Source organism: Phytophthora infestans, genomic scaffold (genome assembly GCF_000142945.1).
Source record: "Phytophthora infestans T30-4 supercont1.50 genomic scaffold, whole genome shotgun sequence".
NCBI lineage: Eukaryota > Oomycota > Peronosporomycetes > Peronosporales > Peronosporaceae > Phytophthora > Phytophthora infestans.
The window spans coordinates 651,005-662,986 of record NW_003303709.1 but is presented as its reverse complement, the minus strand read 5'-3'; the positions used below and the strand labels follow the sequence as shown (position 1 = coordinate 662,986).

Sequence of the window (11,982 nt, the reverse complement as noted above, 5' to 3'; positions counted from 1 at the left end):
CAGTGCACGTTCCTCGGGTACGCTGAGAACGTGAAAGGATATCGTGTGTACGACATGGATGCGTCGAAGGTCAAGGTGACACGGTCGGTCAAGCTGGACGAGCGTGAGGTGGGCGGAATCTATGACACGCAGTCGCCAGCTTCAGGAACGGTCATCCATGTGACGAGGAACGATGATACGATCGTTCCAATATCGGGAGTGGAACGTAAGCCTGCTCAGGATGAACCGATGGAAGAAGCAGAGGAGCCTGCTCAAGACATTGAGATGGACGACCTTGAACCGGAACGGAACGCAGAAATACAGCAGCTACCCGCGCCGGAGGAACCCAGGTTAAATGGGTTGGATTTGGCAACGTTCCATTCGCAGCCTCCATCGTTCCATGAGGACCGGATGATCTTCCATCCTGAAACGGAACGATCTACGCGCCCTCGTGAGCCATTACTTCTACTTGGGAATGGTGACGATGAAGATGTGGAGCGTGGAAGTGATGGACCGTCATCTCCTAAGCGTGCCAGAATCGACGAAGATGGTTTGCTCGCCTGGCTTGTGGATCGTTCTTAGTTTCCTCGATGGCTTCATGTATTGTCCTCGCAGCACGAACTTGATGGCCGACCATTCTATGGAATATTGCTATGGATGCTGTATTTTGCTTCTTTTCACGTGCCGCACCACTTGATGAGCTGCTAGAGCACAAGTAAACCAGTAACCCGTCCCGTTGGAACTTTAGCATCACACGAAGCAGAGCGCTATACTGCTGAACGCCATCCGTCGCGAAAACCTCGTCATCATCAAGACTCTGAGGCTGCAACGTCTTGTGCGCGTCCTCTAAAGTCATCTCCGCTACAATTTCACTCACTATTACCTCGGCAGCTTGGCGAAACTCCGCTAGAATACCTGATATCTCAGATCCGGTAGTTAACACATCGGTGGATACGCCTTTAGACAGGAGATCGTTGTATCTTTGATCCCAATCCGTTTTTACTTGGCAAATCAAGAGTTTTGATGCCGCGACACGAGCACTTGAGCTACGAGACGAAGTTCTCTCGGTCAGTTCTGGTGGTTTGCTTACTTCGACAGCAATCTGGTTGTTAGTACGCTCCGCTTTTACTCGGTTCATCACTTCTTGTGCGCAATAGTAACTCTGAAGCCAGGTCAACAGTCTCGTTCGAGTAATTACTCCATGGCGACCGAGATCAAGTTGTTGTTGCATCAGTGCAAGCTCCGAGTCCTTTCCCTCCCAACCTATGTGGAAAAATCAAAACAACTTCGATGTAAGGAGCCACACATAGTATCTAGAGTTCAAACATGTACGCGTCATCGTCTGGTGTGAAAGGATATAGTTCGAAGAAGACCACGGAGCTTTCCTGAATCGATTTTCCCTGTGTTCCGCGGATCAATCTGCAGCCATTTCAATGATGTCACATCAATACATTGTATAGTAGTGATTCCAGCTCAATAAAATGAATTTACCTCAGAGAAGGCTTCTGCCGCCCGACGAATTTTCTCAGAGATTCTAGGATGACACAAACATGACGTGAATTTCTGCTTTCTCATCCTCAAGGTTCGATGAGGATCATTACACCGGAGAAACTGGAGCATCAGATGGAAGACATAGTCGCGTCTAAAGATGTAGATAACATATACTCAATACCTCCATCTTGCATCGTAGAGAACACAGACGTACTGTAAGTGCGAATCGCCACTCCGCCAATTCCTTCTCGGACGAGCACGCAAACGTCACTGGCTTCGACGACTTCACATACTCCTCAGTCGTGCCCCGCTCATTATACACAGTATACTGCAACACTTACCTTCGCTATAGTCTCTAGTTGGAAGGCAAACTTGCGGTTCACTTTTTTCTACATCAAAGCGCAGAATGTGACTTCAACGCTCTTTTGTTTTGGTATTGGGATATACGGACCTCGTCCGCCACTGCGAGCTTGTAGTCTGTGAGCTCATACGAGCTGCTCTGACGCGAGCTGCCGAGTGAGAAAACTTGCTGCTCTACAGCCATGGGGAAGCATTTGAGCAACGTGCCGTCCAGATGTACCCACTTCTCGGTCCATTTGGGACCAAACAAGCCCAATCCAAGCTGCGGTGGCATAAGGGAACACACGTTCGCACAATGGAGGGCACAAAGCTTTGTCATGAAGGCACAGTACCTTGTGCAGCTTGCCGGACTTGGGCTCCATCGGCGCGGGATCTTGGCGAGTGCGGAAACCGTTGCCCGTCCCTTCACTTCAACCCAGAGTGATGGTCGTACTTAGTTTGAGAAGGTGTTGTCTTAAATATTTCGTCTGCGTGTTTTTGGGTGCGCCACACCGACGGATGCGTTGTCGAAATGCGGTGCTGCGATTGGTCGCTTGTCAGATTTTTCAATGTAGCCATTCACTGGAGCCACACATTTGCAGAATCATTCCACAATTGACGGTAATCCGACACACTCGTCCAAGAAACATGAGCGAGGTAACGTGGAGCAAAGAGGAGGTGATCAAGGCCTTCGAGGACGCGGGCAACCTCAAGTTCCTTGAGCATATCAACCTGTCCAACACGGAGAAGTGTACGGAGGAGTCCCCCGTTTACATTTTCTACATGCGCGGCCTGCAGTGCTCGCGCGATCCTCGTCTGGCCTACCACTTCTGGGCGAATTATGCCGGTCGGCACCAGTTCCACCTGTTCACGAGCCAGCCCAAGAGCGAGTGCATCAATGCCACTATCTACCTCTACGTGCCTGACCTGGACGCTATCGAGAAGAGCCTCGAGTCTATTGCTGACGAGCTTAAGGGCACCAAGTTCGCTTTCGAGCGCATTAACCGCGGCGGAGAGACCACTATCGACTACCCGCAGGAGAAATGGCACGAGATGTTCGACGCGACTAAGTACGACCACCTTAAGGTGAACGACCCGTACGGTAACGAGCTGCGTCTCAATGTCACGCCGCGTAATTACAACTCGATTAACCTGTCGCTAGGTAAGACACTGCCCGTTACGGACGATGTTCCCGGTGTGGCTCAGGGTCTCCCGTTCCTGGTGTACCCGTGTCGTCCGGGTATCGCTCAAGGGATTTCCCGCTTCTTCGAGTACTACTTGGGTGCCAAGACCGTGGTCACTAAGAAGGAAGGCAATGTGGAGCTCTACTGCACGACGGTGTTCTGTGGTCCCTTGCAAGCGATCGTCTTTGACGAGCAGGAGTCCCAGAAGGACAGCAAGGGCGAGTACGATGGCCACCACGTGTGCATCCACATTGACCGCTTCAAGGAGTTCTACGACAAGGCTTCCAAGGAGTCCATGCAATGGAACAACGTGCTGTTCTTCGACCGCTGCGACACGTGGTTCGAGGCCAACCGCGACCAGCAGTACCGTATTCTGCACCTGATCGACCCTGTGGACAAGAAGTTCCTCATGTCCTTCGAGATGGAGATCCGCTCGGCCCAGCACTTTCGATACCTCATCCACCGTAGCGACGTGACCGCGGAAGAGGAAGCCGCCAACGAAGTGCTACGAAAGAAGATCCTGTAGATTTTGCTATGCAGTTTATTGCTGACAAATTTTGGTTCGGCTCGGCGCAGCGCAGAGCTCCGTCGACTCAAGTGGTAATACAAAGTCACAATGTGCTTGAAGTTACTAACTGGTACTGCTAACGTTGGTTATCAACGGTATTTTCTGGATTACATTTGAAACTTGTTTTTATTTAGGGACTTGTTACAGGAGTTCCCATCTCGAAAATATTATTGAAGATCCTGCTATGCAAGTATCTTTCCTTCCCCCCACTGACGGTGCCAAGTCGCCTTTACCACTAGGGAAGGCTCATGGACTCAAACGGTTTCCTACACTACGGAAGAATTCGTTCCTGTGCCAACTACAAGAGCAAGTTCAGTCGCACTTGGAGACGGACGCTCAACGCCAACGCCAGCAAGAAGTGAAGGAGATTTACCGTATTTTAGAGAGAGCCCCGGAAGTCCGTGACGCCCACGAGATCGACACGCTGTACGAGTGGGTGCTCAAAAATGGCAGCACGAACAAGATCTTCCAAGGTGCTCAAGAGATTATCTGTAAAACTATTTGTCGGGAGATGACGTTGTTGGAATTGCCACCTCACGGTGTAGTGTGCTATCAAGGTGACTATGGCGACACCTTCTACATTATCATATCGGGCTCCGTGTCTCTCTTCATCAACGCGAAACCCAAACCAAAGTTTGTACCCGAAGACGACAACAACGCCAATACTTTGTCAACAGATGAAGAAGACGTGAGGCTGAAACCAGATCAATACGGCGCGTTTATAAAGCATATCACTGACGGTGGCACTTTCGGTGAGCTGGCTGTGATGGACCCAACAGCGCGGAGGTCGTGTACCATTACGTGCGATGAGCCCACGTCCTTTATCTGCCTGAAACGAGGAGCTTATCAACGCCTTATCCGTGTTACGAACTCCTCTCAGCTCGACTTCACGCAGATCGAGTTCCTCGAAACCATGTATTTCTTCGAAGGCTGGCCTCACGGGGAGCTCACGAGACTTTCAAACCGCTTAAAGCAAGTACACTACTCAGCTGACAGCTACCTCACTCGAATTGGGGCCGAAGCCAACGTCGTGTTCTTCATCTACGCAGGTTTGGTCCAGGAAACCGTCCCCATGGTTCAACTTTTAAACGAGAACGGGAGCATCCAGCGCTGTGCAGAACTAGAAAGTAACCTCGCAAAACGAAGGATGCAAGGCCTTGGAGGCAAACTTTGTAACCAGCAGCGACGACGTACAGAGCTCGAGCTTAGTTTATATCAAGACCACGACATTTGTGCCGAGTATCCGGTCATTTTCAGTAAGCCCACGTGCAGCACCGACTTACTTGCAGGTACGTGCTTATCTCCATTAGGATGCTCTTTAAATACTAATCTCCGTGGCTTGTTTTAAAGTGACGGACGTGAAAGCTCTCGCTATGGATGCAAGTACCAACATCCTTTTGTGTCAGCGATGTGCTTATAACGTACTATTTTTTGTTTCTTCTTATCGTAGAGAGATACTTGGAAGGAGTTGTTTTATATGCACGCACTGGATCACATCCGAGAATCTTTCAGTAAATTCCGCAAGCTGGCTGACGCTCGAGAGAATTGGCGCAAGACGAGGGTAAAGCTAGCTCTGGCAAACCCAGGATTGATTCTCACAATGTACGCTTTGATTGTATACTTCAAGTATTATCTAAGTGCAACTGTCACATTTTATTAAGCTGTGTGGTGTTTTACTACAGCTCTACTAAGGCTATGATGCAAGACGGGAAGTGTCTTTGTGGCTGGTGTGGAAATCCAGATCACACGACTGGAGACGCATGTTGTGCAGGTCTGGTAGCGTCGAAGAAGAAGCAAGAAGACCGACAAAAGAGCGCGAGTGCCAAGAAAAACAAACTCAAGATTCTGGCTTTGAATGAAAGTAACCACTTAGCACATTCCGCAGGAGAATCAACTGCAGCGAAAAAGATTCTTGTGGCTATTTCTAAGTCTACAGGCGCAATCCCAAACGCGGTTCCTGTACAAAATCAACCAGCGCGGCCCATACAACCAGGTCCTCCAAGTTTATTAGCACCACGAAGACTTCGAAGTCCAAGTTTAAAATTTGCCGCACATAACGAATTGAACAACTCGTGTCAATCCGAAAAGCTTCAAGCTGTTCCGGAAAGCTCATCCGAAGGAAATCATATTAGTATTCTGAGCATCCCAAGAAAACTTGCTGGTTCTGACTTTCCCAAACTTTACAAGGCAACTGACGGTCTATATGCAAGATACGAACACTCTCAAGAGAGAAACGAAGAGCAGAGTTTGCCAGCTATTAAAGTTGAAGACGTGCGGAAGGGGACGTTTACCGAGGATTTAGCGGATCAATACAAACATGAAATGGTGCGGAAGGTCAAACGGATGTCCAATATGGAGCAATATATCGGAATACGAACCAAAATTCTTGGAGATATTACAGCAAATCAGAAAGGTGGCGACCATGAGCATTGTCGACTACCTCGAAAACCGAAGATACCAAAACCTAGACGTCGATCCGTAAACCCTAAAACGAAGCAGCCTCGACCTGATCGATTCAACAGGAAAATCAACCGCATGATGAGGAAGATTTGGAAGAAAGACCACCCACTGCCGGTCGTCGAAGAGAGCTTACGCGATCCGTAGCATAATATTTCAATGATGATTCCGCTATGACAAGGCCTTGGATGCTCGAGAGATCGCGATCAGCTCCTTCAGAAGAGGCTCGAGCTCATCAATTGGAAGCATCGTAGCTGCGTCACAGAGTGCCTTCGTCGGATCAAGATGCGTCTCGAAGAAAAAGCCATCAACACCAACAGCTGCAGCCATTCTCGCTATTGTCGGGATATACTCGCGATCACCGCCACTTGTAGTGGCTCCGGCGTGCGCACCACTTGGTCGTTGAATACTTTGCAGCAGAACATTATCAAAAATTAAATCTTGTGTAATCTAACCTGCTGTTCTTACCTGTGAGTGACATCCTGAACAACAAGCCCATTGGATCGCTGCAACTTTGGGAGATTTCTGGCATCAACCACCAAGTCTCCGTAGCCAAACATACTCCCACGTTCTGTTAGAATAAAGTCTGTGCCATACTCCACATTAGCCACCTCAAACGAATGATTCTCAACCAATATCTCTGTACCAGAATCGTCCTGTGTGATTGCAAGCTTCTTGGCGGCTAGTAACTATGCATACAGTAATACACATCAGCACCCGTCAATGCAATGCACCAAATCCACATTCTACAGGCGGACTCCAACGCACCATAGTCTCCGCCGACAACATCTGTCCCTTCTTTAGGTTCACCAGTCTCCCAGAATTCGCAGCAGCCACAAGCAGATCCGTCTGCCGACTCAGAAACGCTGGGATCTGGATAATATCTGCTACCTCAGCAACTGGGGCCACTTGGTGGGTCTCATGTACGTCCGTGAGCACTTGAAGACCCGTTGTGTCCTTCACTTGCTGCAACATTTCCAGTCCACGCTCCATTCCAGGGCCTCGATAGCTCTTGAGATCCTGGCGGTTGGCTTTATCAAAACTAGCTTTGAAGATTACGGGGATATCCAGGTTCTTCTGTACTGAAGCTAAGCTGCAAAAGACAAGAAAAATAGTGGTCATCACAGACGCTTATCACCATGGTAATATGATGCCGTAGCTGCGCGTACCGGTCCGCGATGGACATCACGACTGGCTCCGACTCTAGTACACATGGCCCAGCGATGAGAAAGAACGGAGACGCCTCGCGCAGCGTCTTGGCCAGCGCGCGCCGATGCATCATCTTGACCACAGGAATGCGGGCAGTTTGTGTGATTTGCAACAATACATTTTATTGGACTATTTTGGACTATAATGGATCTCCGCGGTACTTGAGCGTCCCGTACTCGGTGATGTCCTCCTCCTTGCTGTGGAGTCCTTTAGTACGGATATGCTTTTCATAAGGAGAATTAGTGGTAGTGTCTTGCGGTTCGCTGACGCTTTCTTGCATTGCAGCAGCTGACTGCTGACGGTTCCGCTGGATCACCTCTCGGACGGCGTGCTTGAATGCCGTTTCGTCGTCGCTGTCCTCCAGAGCTTCAATAACCATATTGGCGAGTCGATCAACCTCGTCTTCCAGCTCATCATCATCGTAGATCAATCGCATAGCTTCTATTTGGAATCGCAACATATCGCAAACGCAGAAGATTATGGCTACAGACAGCGCCGGTCCGCTTTTGATCACCATGTTCTTATCCAGCACAAGCTCCACGAACGCGTACACCCACATGGTGATCTTCAGACCCATAAGATTCCTGTCAAAGTTGTCTGGGCTTGGACCGTATTTGCCCAGCAGTTTGCCACTGTAGAGCAATGTCACTGTGGAGACCAGAGGAACCCACGCCATGAAGTACGTGGTGTGTAGCTCCTGCACGTCACGCTTACTCGGATCCGGACTTTGAAAAAGCGACACCATAAGCAAAAGCGAAAGATACAGCTCCAGCGTGCATACTACAAAGGGCTTTACGGAGCTCTCGAGAGACGCTGCCGCAGCTTGGACCTGTTCATGGCTTCACTAATTTGTGATTTGTGTAGATCCGAGGATTTGACCCACACCTTTTTAGACCAATTTGCGTCTGCTGCACTCCCCAAGATGCTGCGTCTACCGGTGCGAGTTCCTCTACGCCAACGCGGAAACCTGCTGATATCTGCCTTCTCCAGCTCAGACGCTAGCTTAAGCAACGATGAAGCTAATGAGAAGACTGCACCTTCGGCTTCCCCACCCAAGTACGATCACGTCCGGAAACTGATCGTGGGGCTCGGCAACCCTGGCAACAAGTATACAAACACAAGGTGTGCACTCTGCTCCACTTGCGCACTCTCATTAAGTGAAGCATTATGTATTCACTGTAAGTATTTGCACTTTTGCTGTTCAGACACAACATTGGTTTTGCTGCAATGAGGCACTTCCTCGAGACGTACGCATCACAAGTGACGGTGCGTAGCTGCTACTACCTTTAGAGGGTTGAATGCCAAACATTCGTATCAGTAGCTACGATGTTCATCATTATTAATTGGTTTTGCAGGGCAAGAACCTGGAGCTACAGCATGAAGCAGGCAACCACGGCGACGTCGCCCGGTTCCGCGTTGCATTCCAACAGAATGCAGCTGACAAGGACTACAGTTTCCCTATCGACGACTTGGTGAACCGCTCATCGAAGCGTGCCAAGGAGCGGACTTTAAAGGAAGGCGTTCCACATGAAGAAGTAAATGTCGCGATGCTGCTGCCGACGACGTACATGAATTGCTCTGGCACTGCCGTTCGGGCCTTTATGCAGTCACATCGCTGGCGACTCAAAAAGAACCCGCTGTCTCTGAATCGACAGGACGAGTTGCTTGTGGTCACCGACGACGTAGCGCTGCCATTCGGCGAGTGCCGCTTCAAGGCGAAAGGAGGTCCTGGCGGTCAGAACGGCGTGCGTGATATCATCAAGTGCACAGGTTCTGAACGCTTCGCTCGCCTCCGCATTGGTGTGGGTGCACCCTACTGGTTTGCGGGAGGTAACAGTGGCGCTCCGTCAGGAACGGCGATGGACAAGTACGTGCTTGGACGCTTCAATGGCGACGAGCAGAATGCTATGCCCGACTTACTACGCTACACGAACGAACTGTTGCGGTTGTATCTGCACCGAGGCGTAGCGCAGGCCACCACGTACGCTAATAGCATGGACTTGCAGCGCTACTTGAAGCAGTATGGCGCGTCAGCAAAGGGGCGTCACCGGCAATAGACTAAGTACCGGTATCATTACCGGAATCCAAAACTCGTGTGCCTGAATAGAGAATACATGTATTTTATATAAATACCATTCACGCTAATTAGTCATACCCTGACTATTTGTGGTGTACAGATCGAAGCCCGTGCTAAACTTGATTCACGACAGCGGATGGCGTTGATGTCGTGAATCAAGTCTAGCGCATGCTCGAGGCAAACGTCTCTGCAGTGGCTCACGGATTCAGTAATCTTTACGAACTAGCTGCTGAAATGGCGAGCAAGAGCGCCTGCAGGTGGTGGAACAAGCACACCGGCATTTGAGCAATTTGAACATTAAGCCCGGGTCGATTTCGTTTCAAAGGTCAAAGCTCCTCGAATGCAGTCTTGCTTGGCACAGCTAAGGTGGCAGCACGGTTCCCACTGGGCATGCACCTGTTTTACATAAGGATCAGCAGCCCTCCGCAAACTTTATAATCATGAAAAAGAACGAGGCAGAGCGCTGCGAAATCTTTTTTTTTAAATGTGATTAATTTTCCGAGCGGAGGTACAGTACTACTGCTCCGATGAGACCTGCTCAAAACCGGTCTTTTTCCTTAGATTCGGTTGTCAAATACTCCATCTTCGACATATATTACCAAATCTTTGAGAAGTCACTGAAGTGCGACTAATTGCGAGCTACGACTATTAATAAGTTAGTGTGAACGGTGTAGAGGAGCGACTTTCTTAATCAATGACTCATTTTACTTTTTATGGAAGAATGTCATCACTTATCCGACCTCTCTTAAGATTAGTATCATCATTAATGGCCAAGCATATATGAGACCGCGTGAAACATAAGTATACTAATCAACCTAGGTACGAATCGCGATTTAGGCGCACCAACACAAACCTATGTATCTTGGCTTCGTTTTGAGCCCTTGCACACCTTCGGACACGAGATATTGACGAAGTGGTGAGCCTCTGGAAAACTTACCTCGGTGGATGACCAACTTTTCATTTTTTTTTATTGCAGTGTCTGAGGCAGAATCGCCCGTAGAATCGCGTGGTGCTATTCGTTTCGGCTAAAACGCAGTAGAAAGTGTCTAAAACCGCATTTGTGTGATCAAATCCGAGTGAACCCATGTGTATAATCTGGAAAAAAGCCTAAATTTAGTGATGGACATCAGTATCATTTTGATTTAGGCGGGACATTTTGGCAAACTTACACTACAGCATCCCCAGTGCATGCAGCTTTTCGCTTCTTAGTGTTTCCCGTTTGATCTTCGTCATCCTGCCTACCGCGTTTGTCTTGGTTCTCTTTCGCGGTCACTGCCATTGCCGCTCGGTGCTCTCGACGAGCTTGTTTGGCGGCTTTAGCACTGTCCCCTTGCTGCTTACTTGGAGCTGCGTATATTGCATCTGACTGATACTCGTCTAGGACGTAAGGCCTGATAGTGCGATGCATTTGGTCGATTTTTTCTGCATTTCGCGGAGGGCGCGATATCGTCTCCAGGTAGCTGCTGAACATGCGCGTCACCTTGTGGCGTTCGGTGAGATGGCCATCTAGCTTCCTACGCAGATCCTTCTCCACTGCAATGCTGGTGGGGCCCTTTTTGCAGATCACAACCCCCGGTTTCGTGGAATCCATTAAAAATATTTGAAACTGCTGCACGTCAAGCAATTTTTTTGTAGAGCTCTGTGAGTAGTGGCTTGTAGCTCTTGAAGAACCCATCGTCCCGTGAAATGTGCACAGTTTCATTGGATGAAGCGGCTTCTTTTACTTCTCGGACAATCTGACCCAAAGTCCAGCAGTCTGTGCGGGCGAGGTGCTTGCGAATATGACCAAAGCCACGGTCACATGAATTCTTAGTGTGTCCTTTCACGAAGAACTTATAATCCACGCTCTCAAAAACCTCCATGTGGGCTTGTGCTAGCAGAAACTTGATCACGTAGTTATTTTTATTCTGGCCAGAGCAGTTGTCAGCGTATATCACCAATCGTTTTTTGCCAGCAGGAACCAGCACATTGTCGATAAAGTGCTGCAGCGTGGAGCTGAGTTGCTCGCTTCCCTTCCCACCGAAAGACTCATCGTAGATGTAGTTCGTTTGCTTGCCTTCATTCTCGTAGTATATCCCAAACACACTGACAGAGACCAACGAGCAGAAGTACCATTGCGACGGCGTAGATGTGACGGACGGAGTAGTCAGATTCTGAGAGTAATCCATAACGATTACTGCGACGTCCTTGCCCTCTGCTGTCTTTACGAGAGCCTTATCCCTGTTATATTCCTGTCTACAAATACACCAGCAAAATAAAATGATATTAGTGTCCACCTTGGAAATTGCTAGTAAAACAAAATGATACTCATATCCCAGATCCAAAATTACCTCATTTCCCTAGCAGACAGTGTGTGCTTGCCCAACTCCTCCGTTTGCTCTGCGGTAGCCCCTCCACGCATTCGCGACTGGTAAATGGAACACAAGTCACACACGTTTGAACGGCCAGATCGGATGCGAATGTTGGGGCAGTGCAGCGTTAAAAGTTGCCTCATAGTAGACTTGGCTGGCTCCCGAACTCGAATCCTTATTTCCTCCACGTATGTGTGCATTTCATCATAGATCGCATCCCACGTGAACGTCGGCGGCAGCAAAGTGTACATCTCAGAGCTGTAGTACTTTTTCACTGTGCCATTCGCCGTCTTCTGCAGACGAACACGCACTGGTACTACTTCCCCG

General features: G+C 49.1%; 6 protein-coding genes across 6 annotated transcripts; 3 read left to right on the top strand and 3 right to left on the bottom strand.

Moving 5' to 3' along the window:
* Positions 1–1,576: 1,576 nt before the first annotated feature.
* Positions 1,577–2,192, bottom strand: PITG_17175 (uncharacterized protein; the record flags this gene model as incomplete). Its single annotated transcript, XM_002897022.1, has 5 exons — positions 1,577–1,621; positions 1,685–1,753; positions 1,812–1,859; positions 1,922–2,092; positions 2,163–2,192. The coding sequence occupies 5 exons, from the start codon at positions 2,190–2,192 to the stop codon at positions 1,577–1,579; spliced, it is 363 nt and encodes a 120-aa protein (XP_002897068.1).
* Positions 2,193–2,457: 265 nt separating this feature from the next.
* PITG_17174 (uncharacterized protein) lies at positions 2,458–3,620 on the top strand (the record flags this gene model as incomplete). Its single annotated transcript, XM_002897021.1, has 1 exon — positions 2,458–3,620. One exon carries the CDS (start codon positions 2,458–2,460, stop codon positions 3,517–3,519), a length of 1,062 nt encoding a protein of 353 aa, XP_002897067.1.
* A 125-nt stretch (positions 3,621–3,745) lies between these two features.
* On the top strand, positions 3,746–6,165 carry PITG_17173 (uncharacterized protein; the record flags this gene model as incomplete). Its single annotated transcript, XM_002897020.1, has 5 exons — positions 3,746–4,850; positions 5,016–5,163; positions 5,244–5,422; positions 5,537–5,633; positions 5,712–6,165. 5 exons carry the CDS (start codon positions 3,746–3,748, stop codon positions 6,163–6,165), a joined length of 1,983 nt encoding a protein of 660 aa, XP_002897066.1.
* On the bottom strand, positions 6,006–7,300 carry PITG_17172 (2-dehydro-3-deoxyphosphooctonate aldolase; the record flags this gene model as incomplete). The annotated part of the gene is made up of 5 exons (XM_002897019.1): positions 6,006–6,427; positions 6,487–6,604; positions 6,665–6,707; positions 6,787–7,111; positions 7,188–7,300. 5 exons carry the CDS (start codon positions 7,298–7,300, stop codon positions 6,190–6,192), a joined length of 837 nt encoding a protein of 278 aa, XP_002897065.1.
* Positions 7,301–7,466: 166 nt separating this feature from the next.
* Positions 7,467–7,972, bottom strand: PITG_17171 (uncharacterized protein; the record flags this gene model as incomplete). Its single annotated transcript, XM_002897018.1, has 2 exons — positions 7,467–7,479; positions 7,521–7,972. 2 exons carry the CDS (start codon positions 7,970–7,972, stop codon positions 7,467–7,469), a joined length of 465 nt encoding a protein of 154 aa, XP_002897064.1.
* Positions 7,973–8,149: 177 nt separating this feature from the next.
* Positions 8,150–9,357, top strand: PITG_17170 (peptidyl-tRNA hydrolase, putative; the record flags this gene model as incomplete). The annotated part of the gene is made up of 3 exons (XM_002897017.1): positions 8,150–8,349; positions 8,433–8,493; positions 8,583–9,357. The coding sequence occupies 3 exons, from the start codon at positions 8,150–8,152 to the stop codon at positions 9,282–9,284; spliced, it is 963 nt and encodes a 320-aa protein (XP_002897063.1).
* Between the last annotated feature and the right edge of the window lie 2,625 nt (positions 9,358–11,982).